This window comes from Hypanus sabinus, chromosome 3 (assembly GCF_030144855.1).
Source record: "Hypanus sabinus isolate sHypSab1 chromosome 3, sHypSab1.hap1, whole genome shotgun sequence".
Taxonomy (NCBI): Eukaryota; Metazoa; Chordata; class Chondrichthyes; order Myliobatiformes; family Dasyatidae; genus Hypanus; species Hypanus sabinus.
The window spans coordinates 178670664-178693309 of record NC_082708.1 but is presented as its reverse complement, the minus strand read 5'-3'; the positions used below and the strand labels follow the sequence as shown (position 1 = coordinate 178693309).

Below are 22646 nucleotides of genomic sequence, written 5' to 3'. Positions count from 1 at the left end.
CTTGGATATGCTCCAATTTGCCTATTGCCACAACAGGGTCAACAGCGGATGCCATTTCATCAGCTCTTCATGCAATCCTGGAGTATTTGAATAGTGAAGGTGCACACATCGGGTTGCTCTTCATTGACTAAAGCTCAGTATTCAATACCATCATCTCCTCAAAACTAATCAATGAGCTTCAAGATCTCAGCCTTAATACCTCCTTGTGCATTTGGAATCTCGATTTCCTCACTTACAGACCCCAGTCAGTTTGGATTTGCATCAATATTTCCTCCACAATTTCCATCAGCACAGGTGCACTGCAGGGCTGTGTGCTTAGCCCTCTGTTCTCCTTACTTTATACCTGGTACTATGAAGCTAAGCACAGCTCCAATGCCATATTTAAATTTGCTGATGACACCACTGTTGTTGGCCAAATCAAATGTGGTAATGAATCAACATATAGGAGGTAGATTGAAAACCTGGCTGAACAGTGCCACAACAACAACCTCTTACTCAATGTCAGCAAGACCAAGGAGCTGATTATTGACTTCAGGAGGAAGAAATCAGAGATCCATGAGTCAGTCCTCATTGGGGGAATCAGAGGTGGAAAGGGTCAGCACCTTTAAATTCCTCGGTATTTTCATTTCAAAGGAACTATCCTGGGTCTAGTACTTAAGTTGCATTGCAAAGAAATCCCATTAGTGCCTCTACTTTGTTAGAAGTTTCCCAAGATTTGGCATGTCATCTAAAACTTTGACAACCATCTTTTGATGTATGGTGGAGATTATATTGACAGGTTGCATCATGGTCTGGAATGGAAACAGCAAAGCACTTGAATGGAAAAGCCTACAAATATAATGGATACAGCTCAGTCCATAATGTATGAAGCCATCCCCACCACTGCGCATATCAACATCGATACTGTCACAGGGAAACAGCATCAAGGACCACTACTATGCAGGCCATACTCTCTTTTCACTACTGCAATCAGGAAGGAGATACAGGAACCTTAGTACTCACACCACAGGTTCAGGAACAGCTATTAACTTTCAACCATCCAACTCTTGGGGATAACTTCACTTAGCTTCAGTTGCCCCATCACTGAAATGTTCCCATAACCTTTGGACTTATTTTCAAGGAATTTGCGTCTTATGTTCTCAATATTTATTGCTTATTTTTAAAAATTATTATTTTTTTCATTTTGGATTTGCACAGTATGTTGTCTTTTGTACATTAATCATTTGTTCATCTTGTATCCGATTTTTCTCTGTTCTCTTGTGTTTATTCGTATTATTGTGAAAGTCTGCAAAATGAATCTCAGGGTTGTATGTACTGACGTATGAACTTTGATAATACTTTTTCTTTGAACCATACTTGCATTGATTAGAGCAGTATTTGCTACAAAGACCAGTTTCTTGCTGCACGAGAATTAGTGTTAGTTATTTGTTGGATATTTAACTCATTGTACAATGATTTTGGCCATTTGTACCTGTTCAGATGGGAGTACTACAATAAGGGCAGTATTGTTAATACAAAATATTTTTGTCTGCATGAGAACCAAGCTTTGAAACTGGGGTTAAGAGATCCGTGGGGATTTTACAGAAGGAGTCCTTGCAAATCAAAAAACAATCTGATTTGGACCCATGCATGACTTAAGCACAGCATTGCTGGAAAGCTCCTTTTAGTCAGTTTTCTGTTTATCAGCATCCCAACAAATACTTACAGCAATTAATAAACACAAGAGATTCTGTAGATGCAGGAAATCCAGAGCAACACATACACACAAAAAGCTGGAGGAAAACAGAAGTTCAGGCAGCATCTAAGGAAAGGATCAACATTTTGGGCTGGGACTTCCTCTGACTTCTTTCACTTGCCAGCTTGTGCTCCTTCTCCTCCTACCCCTACCTTTTTAATTCTGGCTTCTGCCCCCTTTCTTTCCAGTCCTGTGAAAGAACTTGGCTTGAAATGTTGACTGTTTATTCCTCTCCATCGATGCTGCCTGACCTGCTGAGTTCCTTCAGCATTTTATTTGTATTACGGCAATTAATTCTGATTTAATGTACCTATTTAAATTTTGAATAGGAGTCAGGGGAATATTAGCATTTCACTTGAAAATGCCATAAATTTACTTGATAGTTGATGGTCATAAAACTTATACAGTTGATTCAGGCACTCTTTTGAAAACTTTTTTTTAACATCTAACATATAACAATCACAGCACGGAAACAGGCCATCTCGGCCCTCCTAGTCCGTGTCGAACTCTTAATCTCACCTAGTCCCACCTACCCGCACTCAGCCCATAACCCTCCACTCCTCTCCTGTCCATATACCTATCCAATTTTACCTTAAATGACACAACTGAACCGGCCTCTACTACTTCTACAGGAAGCTCATTCCACACAGCTATCACTCTCTGAGTAAAGAAATACCCCCTTGTGTTTCCCTTAAACTTCTGCCCCCTAACTCTCAAATCATGTCCTCTCGTTTGAATCTCCCCTACTCTCAATGGAAACAGCCTATTCACGTCAACTCTATCTATCCCTCTCAAAATTTTAAATACCTCGATCAAATCCCCCCTCAACCTTCTACGCTCCAATGAATAGAGACCTAATTTGTTCAACCTTTCTCTGTAACTTAAGTGCTGAAACCCAGGTAACAGCCTAGTAAATCATCTCTGCACTCTCTCTAATTTATTGATATCTTTCCTATAATTCGGTGACCAGAACTGTACACAATATTCCAAATTTGGCCTTACCAATGCCATGTACAATTTAACATTACATCCCAACTTCTGTACTCAATGCCCTGATTTATAAAAGCCAGCATTCCAAAAGCCTTCTTCACCACCCTATCTACATGAGATTCCACCTTCAGGGAACTATGCACTGTTATTCCTAGATCTCTCTGTTCCACTAAATTAAAATTAAAAGTGATCATTTTGATATGATGGAGCTCTTGTCCTTTAAAATTGGCTAAACTTTTTGTTATGGACCAAGTGACTTAAGCAGATCTTCAGTCTTTTTTGGTATCACATTCCATGCTTGCCAACTTGAAATGTGCAATAGTTTGTATTTCACAGAGTTGACTGTCTCTTTTAAAACATTGCTTTACAGTTGTTTTCTGTCATTATTGTTGGTGGCTGCTGTCGTCTGGAAGATTAAGCAAAGCTGCTGGGCGTCAAGGAGGAGAGAGGTAAGCTTATTTCAAGAATATGCCACACTGACTTCAACCTGCACCTGTGTACTTACCTAAATAAGATGACGCATTCTGCTTTACAGAACAAGATTAGACATAGAAGCTGCAGCTGAACTGAGCTTTTGGGAAATCCCATCTGGAATTTTTTGAGTGCAGTTCTGGTTTCCTTGTATGAGAAAGGACTTTTGCCATTGCGTCAAAGGTTTATCAGACTAATTCCAAGGATGGCAGGACTGATAAATAAGGAGATTTTGGATAGGATGGGCCAATATTCGGTAGAACATTAAAAGAGGAGCTCACAAAAACCAGATTCTAAGAGAACTAGAGCAGTCCAGGTAGACAATGTTCATAATGACTGAAAAACATTCATAGAATATAAAATACTACACAGTACAGGCCAACCTTTTAACTTGCTCTAAGATCAATCTAGCTCGTCCTTCCCACATAACCTTCATTTTTCTATCATCCAAGTGCCTATCTAAGAGTTTCTTAAATTTCCCTAATGTATGTACCTCTACCACCATCCTTGGTAGGGCATTCCATGCACTTACCACTCTCTGAGTAAAGAACTTGCTTCTAACAACCCTCTATACTTTCAATCAGTCCACAACCACAAAGAGTCCAGACCTAGGGTTCACAAGGGGATGTGACATTTAGAACTAAGATCAAAAAGATTTTTTTCACCTGGAGAGTGATGGACATGCAATTTATTCATCCATAGTTATTCAATATATTGAAGAAGGAGATACATATGCTTCTCAATGCAAAAGCATCCCAGGATACGGGAGACGGCAGAACAGGGTACTGAAGTAGATGATCAACTGAGAGTGATCGTGTTGAATAGTTGGGCATGGCTGTATGGCATACTCTGCTGCAATTTGCTATCATTAGCTTATTTCATGAAGAAGTAGTGACTAATGTCATGGTGGCTTGGATAGTCTTTTCCCTGAAACCGATTTGAAGTTCCTCATTCAATCATACCCATAATAATATAGATTTTGAACTAAGCAATGTCATGTATTTAAATACAAAATTTATATTTAACATAATATGGATATTTTGAAATATAAACATCATAAAATGAGACTGAGTTAGAATTTCTTTTATGTAATATTTTATTATTTTACATCCACTATAATAAACCTATATGTGCTTGTGCTTTTGGAAGCAGTTGATGCTATGCTGTTAATTACAATAATTAAAGTTTCATTAACTTTCATCTAGTTATTTCAAATATTTAATCAATGAACTTACAGATGTTGAAATATTTCTATTTTATATTCTGTACTCCAGTATACTTTTAATGCTAGGAGCATTGTAAGAAAGGTGGATGAGCTTAGAGCATGGATTGATACCTGGAAATATGATGTTATAGCTATTTGTGGAACATGGTTGCAGGAGGGGTGTGATTGGCAACAAAATATTCCTAGATTTCGTTGCTTCAGGTGTGATAGAATCGGAGGGACAAGAGGGGGAGGTGTTGCATTTGCTTGTCAGAGAAAATATTACAGCAGTGCTCTGGCAGAATAGATCAGAGGGCTCATCTAGGGAGGTTATTTGGGTGGAATTGAGGAAAGGGAAAGGTGTAGTAACACATAGGGGTGTATTATAGACTATCTCATGCGGAGTGAAAATTGGAGGAGCAAATTTGTAAGGAGATAGCAGATATTTGCTTTAAGCACAGGGTTGTGATTGTGGGAGATTTTAATTTTCCATACATAGACTGGGAAGCCCATACTGTAAAAGGGCTGGATGGTTTGGAGTTTGTAAAATGTGTGCAGGGAAGTTTTTTGCAGCAATACATAGAGGTACCAACTAGAGAAGGGGCAGTGTTGGATCTTCTGTTAGGGAATGAAATAGGTCAGGTGACGGAGGAATGTTATATTTAATGTTATTTTGCAAATAACACTGTTCTTTGCATTTCTGGTTAGATGCTAACTGCATTTCATTGGCTTTGTATCTGTTCTCAGCACAATGACAATGAAGTTGGATCTAATCTGAATCTCCTCTGCACCTTTTCTGCTTCCACATCCTTCCTATATTGATGTGACCAGATCTGAGCACAGTACTCCAAGTGCAGTCTGACCAGGGTCCTATATAGCTGCAACATTACCTCTCGGCTCCTAAACTTAATCCCACAATTGATAAAGGCCAATGCACCGTATGCTTTCTTAATCACAGAGTCAACCTGCACAGCAGCTGTGAGTGTCCTATGGACACCCCAAGATCCCTCTGATCCTCCACACTGCCAAGAGTCTTACCATTAGTACTATATTCTGCCATCATATTTGACCTACCAAAATGAACCATTGTGTACAACCCTGAGATTCCTTTTCCTTGTGGGCATAATAAATACCATAACCATTATAGAATCAATGAAAGACCGCACCCAACAGAGCAGAAAACCAGTATGTAAAAGACATCAGACTGTGCAAATAGAAAAAGAAAGAAAAGATAAATAATAATAATAATAATAAATAAATAAGCAATAAATATTGTTAACTTGAGATGAAGAGACCTTGAAATTGTGTCCATCTGTTGTGGAAACAGTTCAGAGATGGGGCAAGTGAATTTGAGTGAAGTTATCTTCTCTGGTTCAGGAGCCTGATGATTGAATGGTAATAACTGTCCCTGAACCTGGTGGTGTAAGTCTCAAGAGTCTTCTACCACCTTGTGCTGACTTAGGGCATCAGCTAAACTGGATTATGTGTTATGTTATGAACTGGAGGCAATTAGGGAGCTTAAGATAAAAGAACCCTTAGAATTCAATAATCAGAATATGATTGAGTTCAACTTGAAATTTGATAGGGAGAAAGTAAAGTCTAACATAGCAGTATTTCAGTGGCATAAAGGAAATTACAGTGGTATGAGAGAGGAGTTGGCCAAAGTAAATTGGAAGGAAATGCTGGCAGGGATGACAGCAGAGCAGAAATGCCTTGAATTTCTGGGGGAAATGAGGAAGGCGCAGCATAGATATATTCCAAAAACAAAGAAATATTCAAATGACAAAACATTACCACTGTGTCTGACAAGGGAAGTCAGAGCAAAAAGCAAGTAAAAGCAAAAGAGAGGGTTTATGACAAAGCAAAAATCAGCAGGAAGATACAGCATTGGAAATCTTTTAAAAACCTACAGAAAGCAACAAAAAGAATCATTAGGAGGGAAAAGATGAAATATGAAAGCAAGCTAGCAAACAATATCAGGGTAGATAGAAAAAGCTTTTTCAAGAAAATAAAAAAAATAAAAGAGATGAGAGTGGATATAGGACCACTGGAAAATGAGGCTAGACAAATAATAATGGGGACAAGGAGATGGCAGATGAATTAAATAAGTATTTTGCACCAGTCCTGACTGTGGAAGATACTAGCATTTTGTCAGATGTTGAAGGGTTGTGAGGGAAGAGAGGTGAGTGCAGTTACTATTACAAGAGAGAAGGTCCTCAAAAAGCTGAAAGACTAATGGGTATATACATCATCTGAACCAAATGAACTGCACCCTAGGGTTCTGAAAGAGGTAATGATGGAGTTTGTGGAAGCATTATGAATGATCTTTCAAGAATCTTTGAACTGTGGCATGGTTCCGGAAGACTGGAAAATTGAAAATGTCACTCCACTCTTTCAGAAAGGAGAGAGACAGCACAGAGAAAATTATAAACCAGTTAGCCTGACCTCAGTGGTTGGTAAGATGTTGGACTCAATTGCTAAGAATGAAGTTATGGAGTACTTGGTGACACAGGACAAGATAGGTCAAAGTCAACGTGGTTTCCTTAAGGGAAGATCCTGTCTGAAAAGCCTGTTGGAATTCTTTGAGGAGATTACATGTAGGATAGATAAAGTGGATGCAGTGGATGTCATCTATTTGGATTTTCAGAAGACCTTTGACAAGTGCCAAACATGAGGCTACTTACCATGTTAAGAGTCCATGATATTACAGGAAAGTTACTGGCATGGTTAGAACATTGGCTGATTGTTAAGAAACAGTGAGTGGGAATAAAAGGATCCTTTTCTGGTTGGCTGCCAGTGACTAGTGGTGTTCTGCACCACTTCTTTTTATGTTGCATGTCAGTTATTTAGATGACAGAATAGATGATTTTGTTGCCAATGCAGATGATGCAAAGATGGGTGGAAGGGCAGGTAGTGTTGAGGAAGACTGCAGATGGACTTAGACAGACAAGGAGAATGGACATGAAATACGTTGTTGGAAAATGCTTAGCCATGCACTTTGGTAGTAGAAATAAAAATGCAGACTTATTTTCTAAATGGGGAGAAAATCCAAAAATCTGAGATGCAAAGGGACTTGAGTGTCCTTGTGCGAACACCCTAAAGGTTAAGGTGTAGGTAGAGTCAGTGGTGAGGAAGGCAAATGCAATGTCAACATCATTTCAAGAGGTCTAGAATACAAGAGCAGGGGTCTGAGCTGAGGCTTAATAAAGCAATGTTAAGACCTCACCTTGAGTATTGTGAACAGTTTTGGGCTCTTCATTGAAGAAAAGATGTGCTGGCATTAGAGAAGGTTCAGACGAGGGTCACAAGGGTTATTCCAGGAATGAAAGGATTATCATATGAGGAATGTTTGATGGCTCTGGGCCTGTTCTCACTGGAATTTAGAAGGATGGGGGGACAGTGGGTATCTCATTGAAACCTTTTGAATGTTGAAAGGCTAGACAGAGTAGATGTGGAAAGGATGTTTGGCCTGGTGGGGGAGTCTCGGTCAAGAGAGCACAGCCTTAGGAGGGGTATCTGTTTAAAACAGAGTTGCAGAGAAATTCCTTTAGCCAAAGAGTGGTGAATTTGTGGAATTTGTTACCACAGAGAGCCATGAAGGCCAGTCGTTGGGTTTATTTAAAGCAGGGATTGATAGGTTCTTGATTGGACACAGCATAACAGTTTTCAGAAAGAGTTTTCAGTTTTAGATGTTATATTGAAGCTTCATAATCTCCTAAAGAAGTAGAGTCACTGCCATGCTTTCTTTGTAATTTTACTTACGTGCTAGACCCTGGACAGGTCCTTTGAAATGATAACACCAGGGAATTCAAAGTTTTTGACTCTCTCCACCTCTGATAACCCGATGATGACCTCCTCCCTCCTATATGCTGATATGTCACCACCTTTTATTCGGCCACCCACCACCTTTTATTTGGCTACCGACAGTAATGTCATCAGCAAACTTAAATATGGCTTTGGAGCTGTGCTTAGCCTCACAGTCATAAGTATAAAGCGAGCCGAGCAGGGGTCTAAGCACACAGCCCTGTGGTGCACTTGTGCTGATGGAGATTGTGGAGAAGACATTGTTGCCAATTGGAACTGGCTAGGATCTGCAAGTGAGGAAATCGAGGCTTCGATTGCACAAGGAGGTATTAAGGCTGAGATCTTGTAGCTTATTGATTAATTTTGAGGGGATGATAGTATTGAATGCTGAACTGTAATCGATTAAGAACATCCTGATATGTACACCTTTGCTGTCCAAATGTTCCAGGGTTGAGTATAGAGCCGATGAAATGGCATCTGCTGTGGAACTGTTGTGCTAGTAGGCAACTTGGAGCTGATACAAGTGGCTTCTCAGGGGGGAATTGATATATTTCATCAACAAACTCTCAAAACACTTCATCACTATGGATGGAAGTGTTTCTGAATGATAGTCATTCAGGCAGGTTATTGTGTTCTTGGGTACCGGTATAATTGAAGCCTGCTTGAAGTGGATACCTCAGACTACCAAAGCGAGAGGTTAATGATCTCAGTGACACTCCAGCCATTTCATCAGCACAGGTCTTTAGCACTTAGCCCCATATCCCATCTTGGCCAGATGCTTTCTGTGGTTTCACCCTCCTACAAGATGAATCAGTCTCAGAGACTAATATAACAGGATCATTAGGGGCTGTGGGAGTTGGTGATGGTTCCTCTATGTTTTGATGGTCTAAGCAAGCATAGAACGCATTGAGCTCATCTGGAAGCAAAACCCTGTTGTCACCTATGTTGCTTGTATGAGAAGATAGCACTTAAGTCCTGCCACAACTGTCGAGCATCCTTCTTTGATTCAAGTTTAGTCCAGAATTGCCACTTAACCTGTGAGATAGCTTTTCAGAGGTCGTACCTAGACCTCTTGTAAACTTCTTGGTCACCATACTTGAATGCCTCTGATTTGGCCCTCAACAGAATGTGGATCTCGTGGTTCATCCAGGGATTCTGGTTGGGTAAGATTCTGAATGATTTTGTGGTTTACACTCAGCTACAACTTTTAATAAATTCTGTGTTCATTCATATGCCAGGAAGAATTTAAAAAGAAGACAGCTTTATAGAGTGGACTCATGAGTAGAGGAAGTCAGAATAGGATGGTTTTGGCTCAATGGGGCTTCGGTGATAATGTGTTGAGGTGAGGTGAGTTACTTGTGAAGATTACTTGTAAAGAGTAGGAATAAGAGGTATGCCTGCGAGGCTGGTGTTCTGTACTAGGTGTTGGATGTGGGATGTCTGGGAGACTCCCAGCCTCCTGGATGGCTACATTTGTGCCAGGTGCATCAAGGTGTAGCTCGATGACCTTCGTCTGGTCAGGGGAAGTGAAGAGGTGATGCACAGGAGCTATAGGCAAGTAGTCACACCTGGACCTCGCGAGACAGATAAGTTGGTAACAGTCAGAAGTGGGAAGGGCAAGAGTCAGGTACTAGAGAGTACCCTGTGGCTGTTCCCTTTAACAATAAATACTTCTGTTTGGGTACTGTTTGGGGGGGGGGGAGCTACCTATCTGGGGGAGCAAAGTGGCCAAACCTTTGGCACAGAGTCTGGCTCTGTGGCTCAGAAGGGTAGGGAAAGGGAGAGGATGGCAGCAGTGATAAGGGACTCTACAGTTAGGGGGTCGGTCAGGTGAATCTGTGGACGCAGGAAAGAAGCATGGATGGTAGTTTCCCTCCCAGGTGCCAGAGTCCGGGATGTTTCCGATCGTGTCCATGATATCCTGAAATGGGAAGGTGAACAACTAGAGTTTGTGGTATATATCGGTACTAACGACATAGGTAGGAAAAGGGAGGAGGTCCTGAAGGAGTTAGGAAAGAATCTGAGAAACAGGATCACAAGGGTAGTAATCTCGGGATTACTGCCTATGCCATGCGACGGTGAGTATAGGAATAGAGTTAAGTGGAGGATAAATGCGTGGCTGTGGATTGGAGCAGATTTCTGGATCATTGGGACCTCTTTTTGGGTCGGCGTGACCTATACAATAAGAATGGGTTGCACTTGAATCCGATGGAAACAATATCCTGGCAGGGAGGTTTGCTAAGGCTATTGGGGAGAGTTCAAGCTAGAATTGATGGGGGTGGGGGTAGGAACCGACTTGAAGAGACAGAGGAAGGGGTGGTTGGCTCACAAATAGAGAAAGCTTGAGGGCAGTGTGAGAGGGAGTATAGGCAGGTGATAGAGAAGGGATGTGCTCAGACTGATGGTTTGAGATGTGCCTATTTTAATGCATGAAGTATCATGAACAAAGCGGATGAGAGAGCATGGATCAGTACTTGTGGTCATTACAGAGGCTTGGATGGCTCAGGGGCAGGAATGGCTACTTAGAGTGCTGGGCTTTAGATCTTTCAGAGAGGACAGGCAGGGAGGCAGAAGGGGTGGGTGCATGGCACTGCTTATCAGTGATGGTGTCACGGCTGCAGAAAAGGAGTATGTCATGGAGGAATTGTCTACTGAGTCTTTGTAGGTGAAAGTTAGAAACAGGGAGGGGTCAATACTCTACTGGATGTTTTTTTATAACCACCCAATAGTAACAGGGATATTGAGGAGCAGGTAGGGAGACGGATTCTGGAATGGTGCAATAACAACAAAGTTGTCATGGTGGGAGATTTTAATTTCCCAAATATTGATTGGCATGTCCATAGAGCGAGGGGTTTCGATAGGGTGGAGTTTGGTGTGTTCAGAAAGGTTTTCTGACTCAATATGTAAGTAAGCCTACAAGAGGAGAGGCTGCACTTGATCTGGTATTGGGAAATGAACCTGGTCAGGTGTCAGGTCTCTCAGTGGGTGAGCATTTTGGAGATAGTGACCACAATGCTACCTCCTTTACCACAGCATTGGAGAGGAATAGGAGCAGACAAGGCAGGAAAATGTTTAATTGGAGTAAGGGGAAATATGAAGCTATCAGGCAGGAACTTGGAAGCATAAATATGGAGCAGATGTTCTCAGGGAAATGTATGGCAGAAATGCGGCAAATGTTCAGGGGATATTTGCGTGGCATTCTGCATAGTTATGTGCCAATGAGACAGGGAAAGGATAGTAGGGTACAGGAACCATGGTGTACAAAGGCTGTTGAAAATCTAGTCAAGAAGTAAAGAAGAGCTTACAAAAGGTTCAAAAATCTAGGTAATGATAGAGATCTAGAAACTTATAATGAGAGCAGGAAGGAGCTTAAGAATGAAATTAGGAGAGTCAGAAGGGGCATGAGAAGGCTTTGGTGAGCAGGATGAAGGAAAATCCCAAGGTACATGAAGAGCAAGAGGATAAAGACGTGAGAGAATAGGACCAATCAAGTGTGACAGCGGAAAAGTGTGTATGGAACCAGAGGAGAAAGCTGAGGAACTTAATGAATACTTTGCTTCAGTATTTACCACGGGAAAGGACCTTTGCGATTTTAGGGATGACTTGCAGTGGACTGAAAATCTTGAGCATATAGCCATTAAGAACAAGGATGTGCTGGAGCTTTTGGAAAGCATCAAGTTGGATAAGTCATCAGGACCGAACAAGATATACCCAAAGCTACTGTGGGAGGCGAGGGAGGAGATTGCTGAGCCTGCAGCAATGATTTTTGCATCATCAGTGGGAGCAGGAGAGGTTCTGGAGGATTGGAGGGTTATTAGTGATAGCCCAGGAAATTATAGACCAGTGAGTCTTACTTCTGTGGTTGGCAAGTTGATGGAAGTTCCTGAGAGGCAGGATTTATGAACATTTGGAGAGGTAAAATATGATTAGTAATATTCAGCATGGCTTTGTCAAAGGTAGGCCATGCCTAACGAGCCTAATTGATTTATTTTTTGAGGATGTGACTAAACATGTTGATGAAGGTAGTGCAGTAGATGTAGTATGTATGGATTTCATTAATACATTTGATAAGGTATCCCATGCAAGGCTTACTGAGAAAGTAAGGAGGCATGGGATCCAAAGCGACCTTGCTTTGTGGATCCAGAATTGGCTTGCCCCCAGACAGGTCATATTCTGCATGGAGGTCAGTGACCAGTGGTGTGCCTCAGGGATCTATTCTGGGACCCTTACTCTTCGTGATTTTGGAAAATGACCTAGATGAGGAAGTGGAGAGATGGGTTAGTAAATTTGCTGATGACACAAAGGTTGGGGGAGTTGTGGATAGAGTGGAGGGCTGTCAGAGGTTATAGTGAGACATTGATAGGGTGCAAAACTGGGCTGAGAATTGGCAGATGGAGTTCAATCCAAATAGGTGTGAAGTGGTTCATTTTGGTAGGTCAAATATGATGGCAGAATATAGTATTTATGGTAAGACTCTTGGCAGTGTGGAGGATCAGAGGGATTTTGGGGTCTGAGTCCATAGGATGCTCAAAGCAGCTACGCAGGTTGACTCTGTGGTTAAAAAGGCATACGATGCATTGGCCTTCATCAATCATGGGATTAAGTTTAGGAGCTGGGAGGTAATGTTGCAGCTATATAGGGCCGTGGTCAGACCCCACTTGGAGTGCTGTGCTCAGTTCTGGTCACCTCACTACAGGAAGGATGTGGAAACGGGTGCAGAGGAGATTTACAAGGATGTTGCCTGGATTGGTGAGCATGCCTTATGAGAATAGGTTGAACGAACTTGGCCTTTTCTCCTTGGAGTGACGGAGGATGACCTGATAGAGGAGTATAAGATGATGAGAGGTATTGATCATGTGGATAGTCAGAGGTTTTTTCCCAGGGCTGAAATGGCTAGCACGAGAGGGCACAGTTTTAAGGTGCTTGGAAGTAGGTACAGAGGAGATCTCAGGGGTAAATTTTTTACGCAGAGTGGTGAGTGTGTGGAATGGGCTGCCAGTGACGGTGGTGGAGGCAGATACAATAGGGTATTTTCAGAAAAATAGAGGGCTATGGGTAACCCTGGGTAATTTCTAAAGTAAGTACAAGTTCGGCACAGCATTGTGGGCCGAGGGGCTTGTAATGTGCTGTAGGTTTTCTGTGTTCCTATATCCACTGATGAGTCTTTAAATACGTCCCAGTACATCAACTCTAATCAAACCTCTAGCTGCTCCTCTGCCTCCTGCAGCCACCTCTTTTTTTGTCCTGATCTCTGGAACCTTGCTCTTTAGCCTTTGCCTATATGCAGGTAGGAGGAGGACTACCAAGTAATGAGATTTACTGAAATATGGTTAGGGCATGGAACGGTAGGGATTCCCTCCTAATCATAGTACAGCAGTGATCTAGTATGTTGAGACCGTTGGTGCTACAGTTTATATGCTGATGGTAATCGGGCTGGGTTTTCTTAAACTAGCCTGATTGAAATCCCGACTATGATATGAAATGCATCGTGGTGTTGGTGACCCCTTCAAGTAGTATCTCAAGAGCTTGATTATAGTTGGCCTCTGGTGGTATGTAAGCTATGGTCAGGATCATGGAGGAGAACTCTTTGGTGAATAGAATGGTCGACATTTAGTCATTAGATGTCCAAGGTCAAGGTAACGCAAGTACAAAAGTACCACTACATTGGAACACCACAGAGGATTTATCATGAAAAACATGACCCCAACATAGGTCTTTTCTAAATCAGCAGTTCGGTGTATCCTGTGTATTGAGAAACCTTCAGGTCTGATCACCATACCTGGCATACTCTGAGTAAGCTACGTCTTGGTAAAACACTGAAACAGTAATTCCTCATTTCCATACGATGTATTGATCTTGCCCTTAGGTCCTGAATTATGATCTCCAGCCACTGGACATTTCCTAACAAGATGCTGGGTAGAGTAGGTCTCCTTACTCTGTGTTTCAGCCTGATTTACAGTTCCCCCCTTCCTGTCTTGCTTCCATTCATGCTGATAAACCTACATCTCAAGCAGGTGCCTACTCGCTTGTTTGAGAGTTAAGTCCACCAAATCCTTCAGAAGATTGTGAAATCTGTAGTTCATTAAGGCGATTCGAAAGTACATTGCTTGAAGGGAAATTGTGTGCTGCATACTGCATTAGTGAGAGTAATTCAAAAGAGGTATATTTAGACATGTTGTAAGTAGCCCGCAGAACATCTGTGTGGTTCCCCAGCTCTTTCCTGGACAATAACTGAGAGTAATTGTTGAATGCCCAAAATTCACCATGAGCACAAACCCTCAGGCAGAATGAACCTAGAAGATATAGCTACGCATCTTATTGCTGTTCGAATGCTGCAGTTCCTGTTTCAGACTTTTACTTTAAGCACACTTTCAACATGTCTAACTAACAAGCAACACGTATAACAAGTTTACTTCATAGATTTATTTTGTTGAACTTCTGGCTTCTTGCAGAAGCATTCTTGATGGTTTTGCTTCACATTTTGACATTCTAAATTCAATACTCTCCAAGGCCTCATGTTTGAATTCATTTGCTTGGAAGGTACATAGGTCAGTGCAGTCAGCAGAACCTATTTTAGGGGTATTTTATATGGAAATAAGTATTTCAGGTGTCAAGAAACCCAGAGATAATGGATACATTTAAATCACATGCATATATTTTATGCTGTTGATAGTTAAATAATCTTGGAGCTTCATGAGTTATTAAACTAAGAGGCAATACTTGTCATCTTCTCATCCTTTAGGATTTGACCGGAGTCCAGTACACTTTACGAACGTTTGTAGAAAGCTTTAAAATCAATCTATTTGTAAATAACAAAGAAAATAGTTGTGATCTGCACCTTATCAGTTTTTTTCTATTTCACAACCAGTTTTCAATAGCAATCACTCTTACCTAACTACCTGAAGAATGTTTGCCAGTTTCCAGCTATGTCTTTCTATTTCAAATATTTTGCTGCTATTATAGTTTTCTTAACATTCTTTGGTGTATCTTGATAGAGCTCTCACGCATTTTGTTATTAAGTAAAGTGTGCAAGAGATGAAGCAGCATGGTAACGTATTGGTTAGTGTAATGCTGTTGCAGCACCAGTGACTTGCATTCAAGTCCTCTGTAAATAGTTGGTACATTCTCCCTCGGACCGCAAAGGTTTCCTCCAGTTTCATCCCACATTCCAAAGATGTAGGAGTTAGTAGGTTAATTGGTCACATGGATGTAATTGAGCAGCACAGGCTGTGGACTGGCAGGGGCTGTTAACAGGCTATATCACAAAATAACTAATTAAAAAAAAATAACATTACTATTAATGTCACCTTGCTTAAGATTTTTAACAGCAATCTTCTTAATTGGACCTGACTATCAGAACATTATCATGACTGGACTTGTAATGTTCCCTTAATTGTATGTATTTACCTTGTTCTCTAACCCAAGCTCTCCATTAAATAGAAATAATTTGAATATTACATTGGTCCTTGATTGATTAGGGTTAAGATTTTGAAATGTGTCCCATACAATATCAATAAATTTTGATTCTCTTGCAAGTTAAGGTCCTAAACTGGAACAGGACCAACCCTGAGGGCAAATAGGCAGGTTCTAGTTGCAATCAACTGGGTGATTCTATTTAAATGCAGAGTGAGAGGCAGGTTCCTTTGAGGATAAATGGCAGACATCCCAAGTTCAGTCATTCCAAGCTGATGAGAGATAATCAGGTTCTGATAAGAAAACAGAATAAAAGTGTACATCACCTTTAGGCAGCTGGGTACAAAGGAATCTCTTGAAGAATATAAGAGCAGACAGGAAGGAAATTTTAAGGGTAAAAAGATATGAGCTGGATTTGCTGGCAGGTTTAAAGAGGTCCTTCAGTTACATATATTAATAGCAAAAGGGTGACTAGGAAGAGACTAGATCCCCTTAAAGACTGTCATGTCTGTCTACATGTGGAGCTGCAGGAAATGGCTGAGATTTTTACTCAGTCTTTACTAAGGAGAATATCATGGATGCCAAAGAAATTAGTGTAGTATTTAGTGAGGTCATGGATTATATGTATTTTAGGAGGAAGGAGGTATTTGAAGTACCTCAAGGTTGGAAAATACCCAGGACCTGACTAAATGCATCCCTGGACCTTGTTGGAAGCCCAAGAAGAAACCAAATAGTCCCTTGTAGAGATACTTCCTTTGTTGTTAGCCACTGGTGAAGTTCCAGAAGGCTGGATGATGGCTAATATTATTCCATTGATCAAGAGGGGTAGTGAGGACAGGCCAGTGAGCTTGACTTTAGTTGCAGGGAAGCGACTGGATGGAATTCTGAGGGATAATGTCTACCATCACTTAGATAATCAAGGACTGATCAGGAATAGTTAACATGGTTTTGTGCATGGGAGATAATGTTTGATGAATCTTCTGGAGTTTGAAAACAAGTAACCAAGAGAGTAGATGATAGAGCAGAGGATGTTGTCTATAGGGTCTTTAGTAAGGCCTTTGACAAAGCTCCACGTGACAAACTGATCTGGAAGATAAGGTTGCATGGGATTTTGAAAGAACTATCCAGGTGGATTCAGAATTGACTGAATGATGGGAAGTAGAGATAGAGGCCTAGATAGAATGTATGTGGGAAGAATGTTTCCTATAGTTTGGAAGCCTAAGACCATAGGGCATTGCCTTGGATTAGAGGGGCATCCATTTAGAGCAGAGTTAAGGAGGAATTTCTTTAGCCAGATGGTGGTAAATCTATGGATTTCATTCCCACAGATGTCAGTGGAGGCTAAGTCATTTGGTATTTTCAAAGTAGAACTTGATAGGTTCTCAATTAGTCAGGGTGTCGAAGGTTACAGGGAGAATGCAGGTGAATGAGGTTGAAAGAGATAATAACAGCCATACTGGAATGGTGGAGCAAACTAGATGAGTGAAATGGCCTAATTCTAATCCTGTGTCTATGGTCAGAGGATGATGGTTGAATGTAATTTCTCCAACTGTGATCAGTTACGTATCCCAGGGATCAGTGTTGGGATTTCAGTAGTTCATTATTTATGTAAATATTTTGGGTGTGAATGTACATAGCAAGATTAGCAAGCCTGATGATAATGATAAATCAAGGGGACTTGTTAACTGTGAAGCAGGTTAAATGAATTACAAATGATCTTGATCAATTAAGGAGGTGGGCTGAGGAATAGTAAATCGATTTCATCTGAGATAAGTGTGAGGTGATAAACCAGGATAGGATCTGCACAATGAATGGCAGGGCACCGATGAGTGTTGTGTAGCAGAGAGACCCTGGAGAGCAAATGCATAGTTTTCTGAAATGGCTTTGCAAGTAGATGGTGGTGAAGAAGGCACTTAGCATGTTGGTCTTCATCAGTCAGGGCCTTGAGTTAAGGGTAGGAACTTTATGTTGCAGTTATGTACGCTGTTCAGGGAGTAACACTTCATACTTTGTTTTGGTAGCCTCCAAGCTGATGGCATGAATATAAGATTTTGCTAACTTCCTCTTTGTTTTCCAATCCCTCATGTCTTGCTCATTTTGGTGGCCTTCTTACCTTCTCTTCCCCTTTCCCACCCTTGTGAACTGGCCATCGTCTCTCTCTGGTTCCCTACCTCCATTTCTTTATTCTATGGTCTACTCTCCTCTCCCATCAGATTCTTCCTTCTTTAGCTCATTACTTCTTCCACCTATCACTTCCTAAATTCTCATATTTCTTTTTATTCCAACTACCCACCAACCCATATTCCCCCTCTCCTGGAGTCACTTATCACCTTGTTTCTCCCCCACCCCAACCTTAGCCAACTTTTTTTTCCTGGCTTCTGTTCAGTTCTGAAACTCAACTGCTTATATCTCTCCATTGATGTTGTACAGTTTTGGTCACCTTGTTATAGGAGAGACATTGTCTGGCTGGAGAGGATGCAGAAGAGATTTATAAGATACTGCCTGGACTAAAGAGCCTGAGTTATTGGGAGAGATAGGCCACAATGAAAATTAATTCCTTGTAGCATAGGAGAATGAGGAGTGACGTCAAGTTTTTAAAGTCATTTGGGGTGTGAAAAAGGTGGATGGTAATAATCTTTTCCCTGAGTTAGGGAGTACAAAAGGAGAGGGTAGAGATTTAAAAGAAACAAGAGAGGAAACTTCTTTCCACAGTGGAAGTGGTAAACTCCTGGAATGATCTGCTAGAGGAAGTGGTTGAGGCAGGTACATTTGCAACAATTAAGTGGCAGTAGGTGGCATTGGCACAAACTTAATAACCTTGCCTGCAAGATCCCCATAGCACACATTAGGTCACAGGTCTCCAATCTGAAACCAACCCTCCACCATCATCCTCTAACTCTTATCATCCCAAGACAGTCTTTTATCCAATTGGCTAGCTCATCCTAGAAACCTTATATGATATAATCTTCCAGACCATCCTACCAGGCAGGACCTTGTCAAAGGCCTTGGTAAAATCTATGCAGGCAATGCCTACTACCCTGTTCTCGTTAATCTTAGTTCCCTTTTCCAAAACTCTGTCAAAATACTTCTGGAACACCTGGTTTCTTACCACATCCCAAAGTTATTTGGGTTAATAGGTCATATTGATGTAATTGAGTGGTGTGGGTTCATTGGGCCAGACTGGCCTGTTACTGTGCTCTATTTTTAAATTTAAAAAAAATGAGCAAAGGTAATTTTTTTGTGTAATTTATTTAATTGGGTTCTCTTTGTTTAGTTTTAGGAATTGTGTAAAGATCTGATCACATTTTAAGTCATATTTTTGCAGAAATGGAGAAAATTCCACAGAGTTCACAAACTTTCTAGCACCACTGTTAACTGCATGACCTGTTGAGTTCCTCCAGAATTTTCTGTCTGTGTTGCTCTGGATTTCCAGCCTCTGCAGAATGTCTTGTGTTTTTGTTTCGGCAATGCTAATAATTAATCATAAAATGTCATTGCTCATTTTTTGTTGATGAATACACAACTTTTTTTTTACATTAGAGTCAGTTGAACCTAAATGAATCATTTTGAAAATAGCTTATTTTAATACAAAGAACAATGGTAACATTTTTGTGCAGCCCATTACAGAAACTAAAGAGCATAAATCATCAATTTGGTCATTGCCACAAATTTCAATTAAAATGATTAATGTTGATATGTACAGTGCCTTGAAAAAGTATTCAGCCCCCAATCTTTTGTTCATATAAATGAGTATTATAACCAGGTTTTTTGATCAGTTTAACTGAGGATTTTTATTTATAAATCATATGGTCCTGTTTTCACAGTACAGCTAAAACACAATGAAAATTGTAAAGCATGTAAAGCTAAAAATTCAAAAACTGTAATATCAACAGTTCAAAAGTGTTTGTCCCCTTTTCCTCTGTACTTAGGGGAAACCACTCATAACTATTACAGCCAGTAGTCTTTTTGGATAGGTCTCTATTAGCTTTGCACAATCTGAAGGAGCAAGATCTGCCCATTCCTTCATGCAACATTGCTCAAGCTGTGCCAATTTAGATGGGAATTGGCAGTGGACTGCAATCTTGAGGTCTTGCCAGAGGTGTTAGATCAGCCACTCAAGGGCATTAATTTTTGTTAGTTGAAGCCACTCCGTTGTTATGGCAGTGTGCTTTATGATGTTGTCTTTCTGAAAGAAGAGCTTCCTTCCCAACTTAAGCTTTCTGGCAGAGGCTAGCAGGTTTTTATCCAGGATCTCCCTGTATTTAGTACCATTCATCTTCTCATTGATCGAGAGCAGACTGATTTCAGTGAATTGCCCAGTCAAATTCCTGACCTTAACCTGATCTAACACCTCTGTAAGACCTCAATTTTTCAAAGAGAAATCAGCAGATCTTGCTTTATCATGTTGTGACTTATCAAAAAAGACTACTGGATGTAATAGCTGTGAGAGGTGGTTCAACTAAGTACTGAGACAAAGGGGATGAATACCTTTGAACTCCTGTCATTTCAGTTTTCGAATTTTCAGTTTTTCATGCTTAATAATTTTCCCTGTCTTTTGGGCTCTGTGGTGAAAAAGGGAGCAAGTGATTCACTAATAAAATTTCTCAGTTAAATTAAATTTTGGTTGTATGTGAACAAAGGATTGGGGGCTGAATACTTTTCAAGGCACTGTATCTCCTTGAATCACTGAAGTAATCTGCAGAAATGCACGCTGTTTTTCAGCTGGTAAACCTTTATAGCTCCAGGTTTATCAGACTTAAACAGTACCAATGATTGAAGTGGGTTTTGATTAATTTGAGAGGGAGGAATGTAAAGGACTGCCTTTGATGATTGAAAGCTTGAGGGTGTATTTGTCCGAACTTGTCTTCCTTGTACGTTTTAAACTGCAACGTACTGTCCTCTGTAGTATTTCTCCACCTTCCCTATCTACTATCTTCCAATAGATATTTCTTATTTAATTAATTTCATCTTTAGTTCTTGAAACTGAAACTCTGCCTTAATTTCTTTTCCTTTGATGACCACCTTCCTGTTTTACTATATACCATCCTTTAGAGAAGGCAATTTAATGTGATCTTCCCTCTGTAATACAGAACTGCTGAGACTTTGCTTTAGTTTTGATGGTAACCTCTTTAAGCAATTTCGACACAGTCAAATGTTTTTCAGTAATATGCTTCCAAGCGAGAAAAAAGTGTTTGTTTTAGTAATTTTATTTAAGCCAAAAGTATGAATTGTGATGGGTGCAAATATAAGTCTTGTATCCATCTACAGTGAAATTTGATGTATACTGCTGCTGCTTCTGGTTTGACAGCCTCTTCCCCAGAACTTGATACAGTGAAAGTCGATCATCTCTTAATCTTTCAACGCATGTTCGCACTACCATTTGCCTATGTTCCTTCCTGTTCTGCACAGATAATATTTAGCATGGGGATTTCTTCAGATTTGTTTGTTTCATTTTTGCCATTTAGCAACCATTCCTTCTTATCTAGTTAATACTTTTAACAAAGAATAGGACAGCACTATACTGTTCTATGTTGAAGTACAACACATGTGCAGCTGGTCCACAATGTTGTGCCAAACTTAATGCCAGTTTATACTAAACATCCTCCTTCTCTGTATCATCCATATCCTACCATCCCCTTTGTATTAACATGTCTATCTAAAACCCTCTAAAACTGCTCCCACTACTGCCCTTGTAACCATTCCAAATACCTACCACTCTCTGCAGAGCAAAAAAATACCTGCCCTCATGTCAGTTTTAACATTTTATTGAGGCATACTGTTGAATTGTTCAATATAGCTTATCTTTTTCTTTATAACCTGACATTAAGAATCAATCACTCTTTGTGCTTCAGAATCACTTTCAAATTCCCATTGAGCTTCTCATTTAAACTTGTCACTACCATCTCACTATGGATATCAAAGGAGTCTTTAGTAAGTGACAAAAAGAAACAGAATTCCTTTCTCTGTGGTAAGGTAAACTTAGCTGAGATAAATAAACTACACACTTAGTTGTGCATCTCTCTCAGCATTGGATTTTATTATACTTATATTAATATGGTGGTGGTTGTCCATCATGTCTGACGATGACACTCCACGGGAGTTTTCAAAGTCTATCACTACCACCTCAACTTCTGAGTTTTTATCTGAACACTGAATATTAAATTTATTAATGACTTTTCATTTTGAATTTTGTCTAAAGCTACTTATAAATTAAGATATACAACAGCAATCCAATCAGGTTGAAATCTGTTGAGAGATGGATGAATGGATTTGACAAAAACTGGAAACAGATTCCCGAAAATAGTCAACTACACTGCTGAGGGGGCCGGTAGTTCAACTTTTATCAGACGTATGCAAATAGAGCCTATGCCATGATGAAAATTGGCTTATTATTCTCACATGCATTGAGGTATGGATAAAAACTTGTCTTGCATCCTGTCAAAAAGATAATTAATTACAAGTGCATTGTTTAAGATGTGACTGGTGAGACATAGCAACACTTTCTTGGCAGCAAGCAAATTTACTAACTACTTTTTTCTCTGGACAATGATCATTGCAATCAATAGCCTGTAACTTCCCTTTTGGAGCTGAGCTTTCGAACCTCCTGTATGACCTGGCATTTTTACTGTGTTCTGATGGATTTGGTGAACTGGAGTCCTGAAGGTGCAGTACGGTTGTGTCTGCATGGCGGGTAAGGGATGAATCAAGGTGGTGGAATCTGGGCCCGAGAGCGAAGAACAAGCTGATGCTTGGCCATTCCTGGAGCGGACTTGGGACTGAGTCAAAGTGGTGGGGACGGGGCCTGAGAGAGGGGATTGAGCCAGTGTTTAGTAGCTGATCTAAGCAAAGGCCAGATTGAAAAGGTTGGGTGTTCAGCTTGTTGTACCACAAGGTTTACTCATCTCTACACTGAACTGAGGCAGCGTGGCCTTCAATTAACAGGCACCTGGACTGCTTTTGTGGGTGTGAGCTCACTTATGTGAACTTTAGTTCTGAGCGTTATTTGTTCTTATGATATGCATGATTTGT

At 40.5% G+C, this 22646-nt stretch overlaps 1 protein-coding gene across 3 annotated transcripts in view; it reads left to right on the top strand.

Annotated features, from left to right (window-relative positions):
* Positions 1–22646, top strand: part of atrn (attractin) — a 398356-nt gene that overhangs the window by 291353 nt on the left and 84357 nt on the right. For 2 of the 3 annotated variants that reach the window (XM_059965719.1, XM_059965723.1), the window contains exon 26: positions 3096–3174. In XM_059965719.1, coding sequence (XP_059821702.1) covers positions 3096–3174 — 79 coding nt within the window. Of the gene's footprint in view, positions 1–3095; positions 3175–3260; positions 4170–22646 lie in introns of those variants that run through there. The other variant, XM_059965720.1, reaches the window with a different exon arrangement.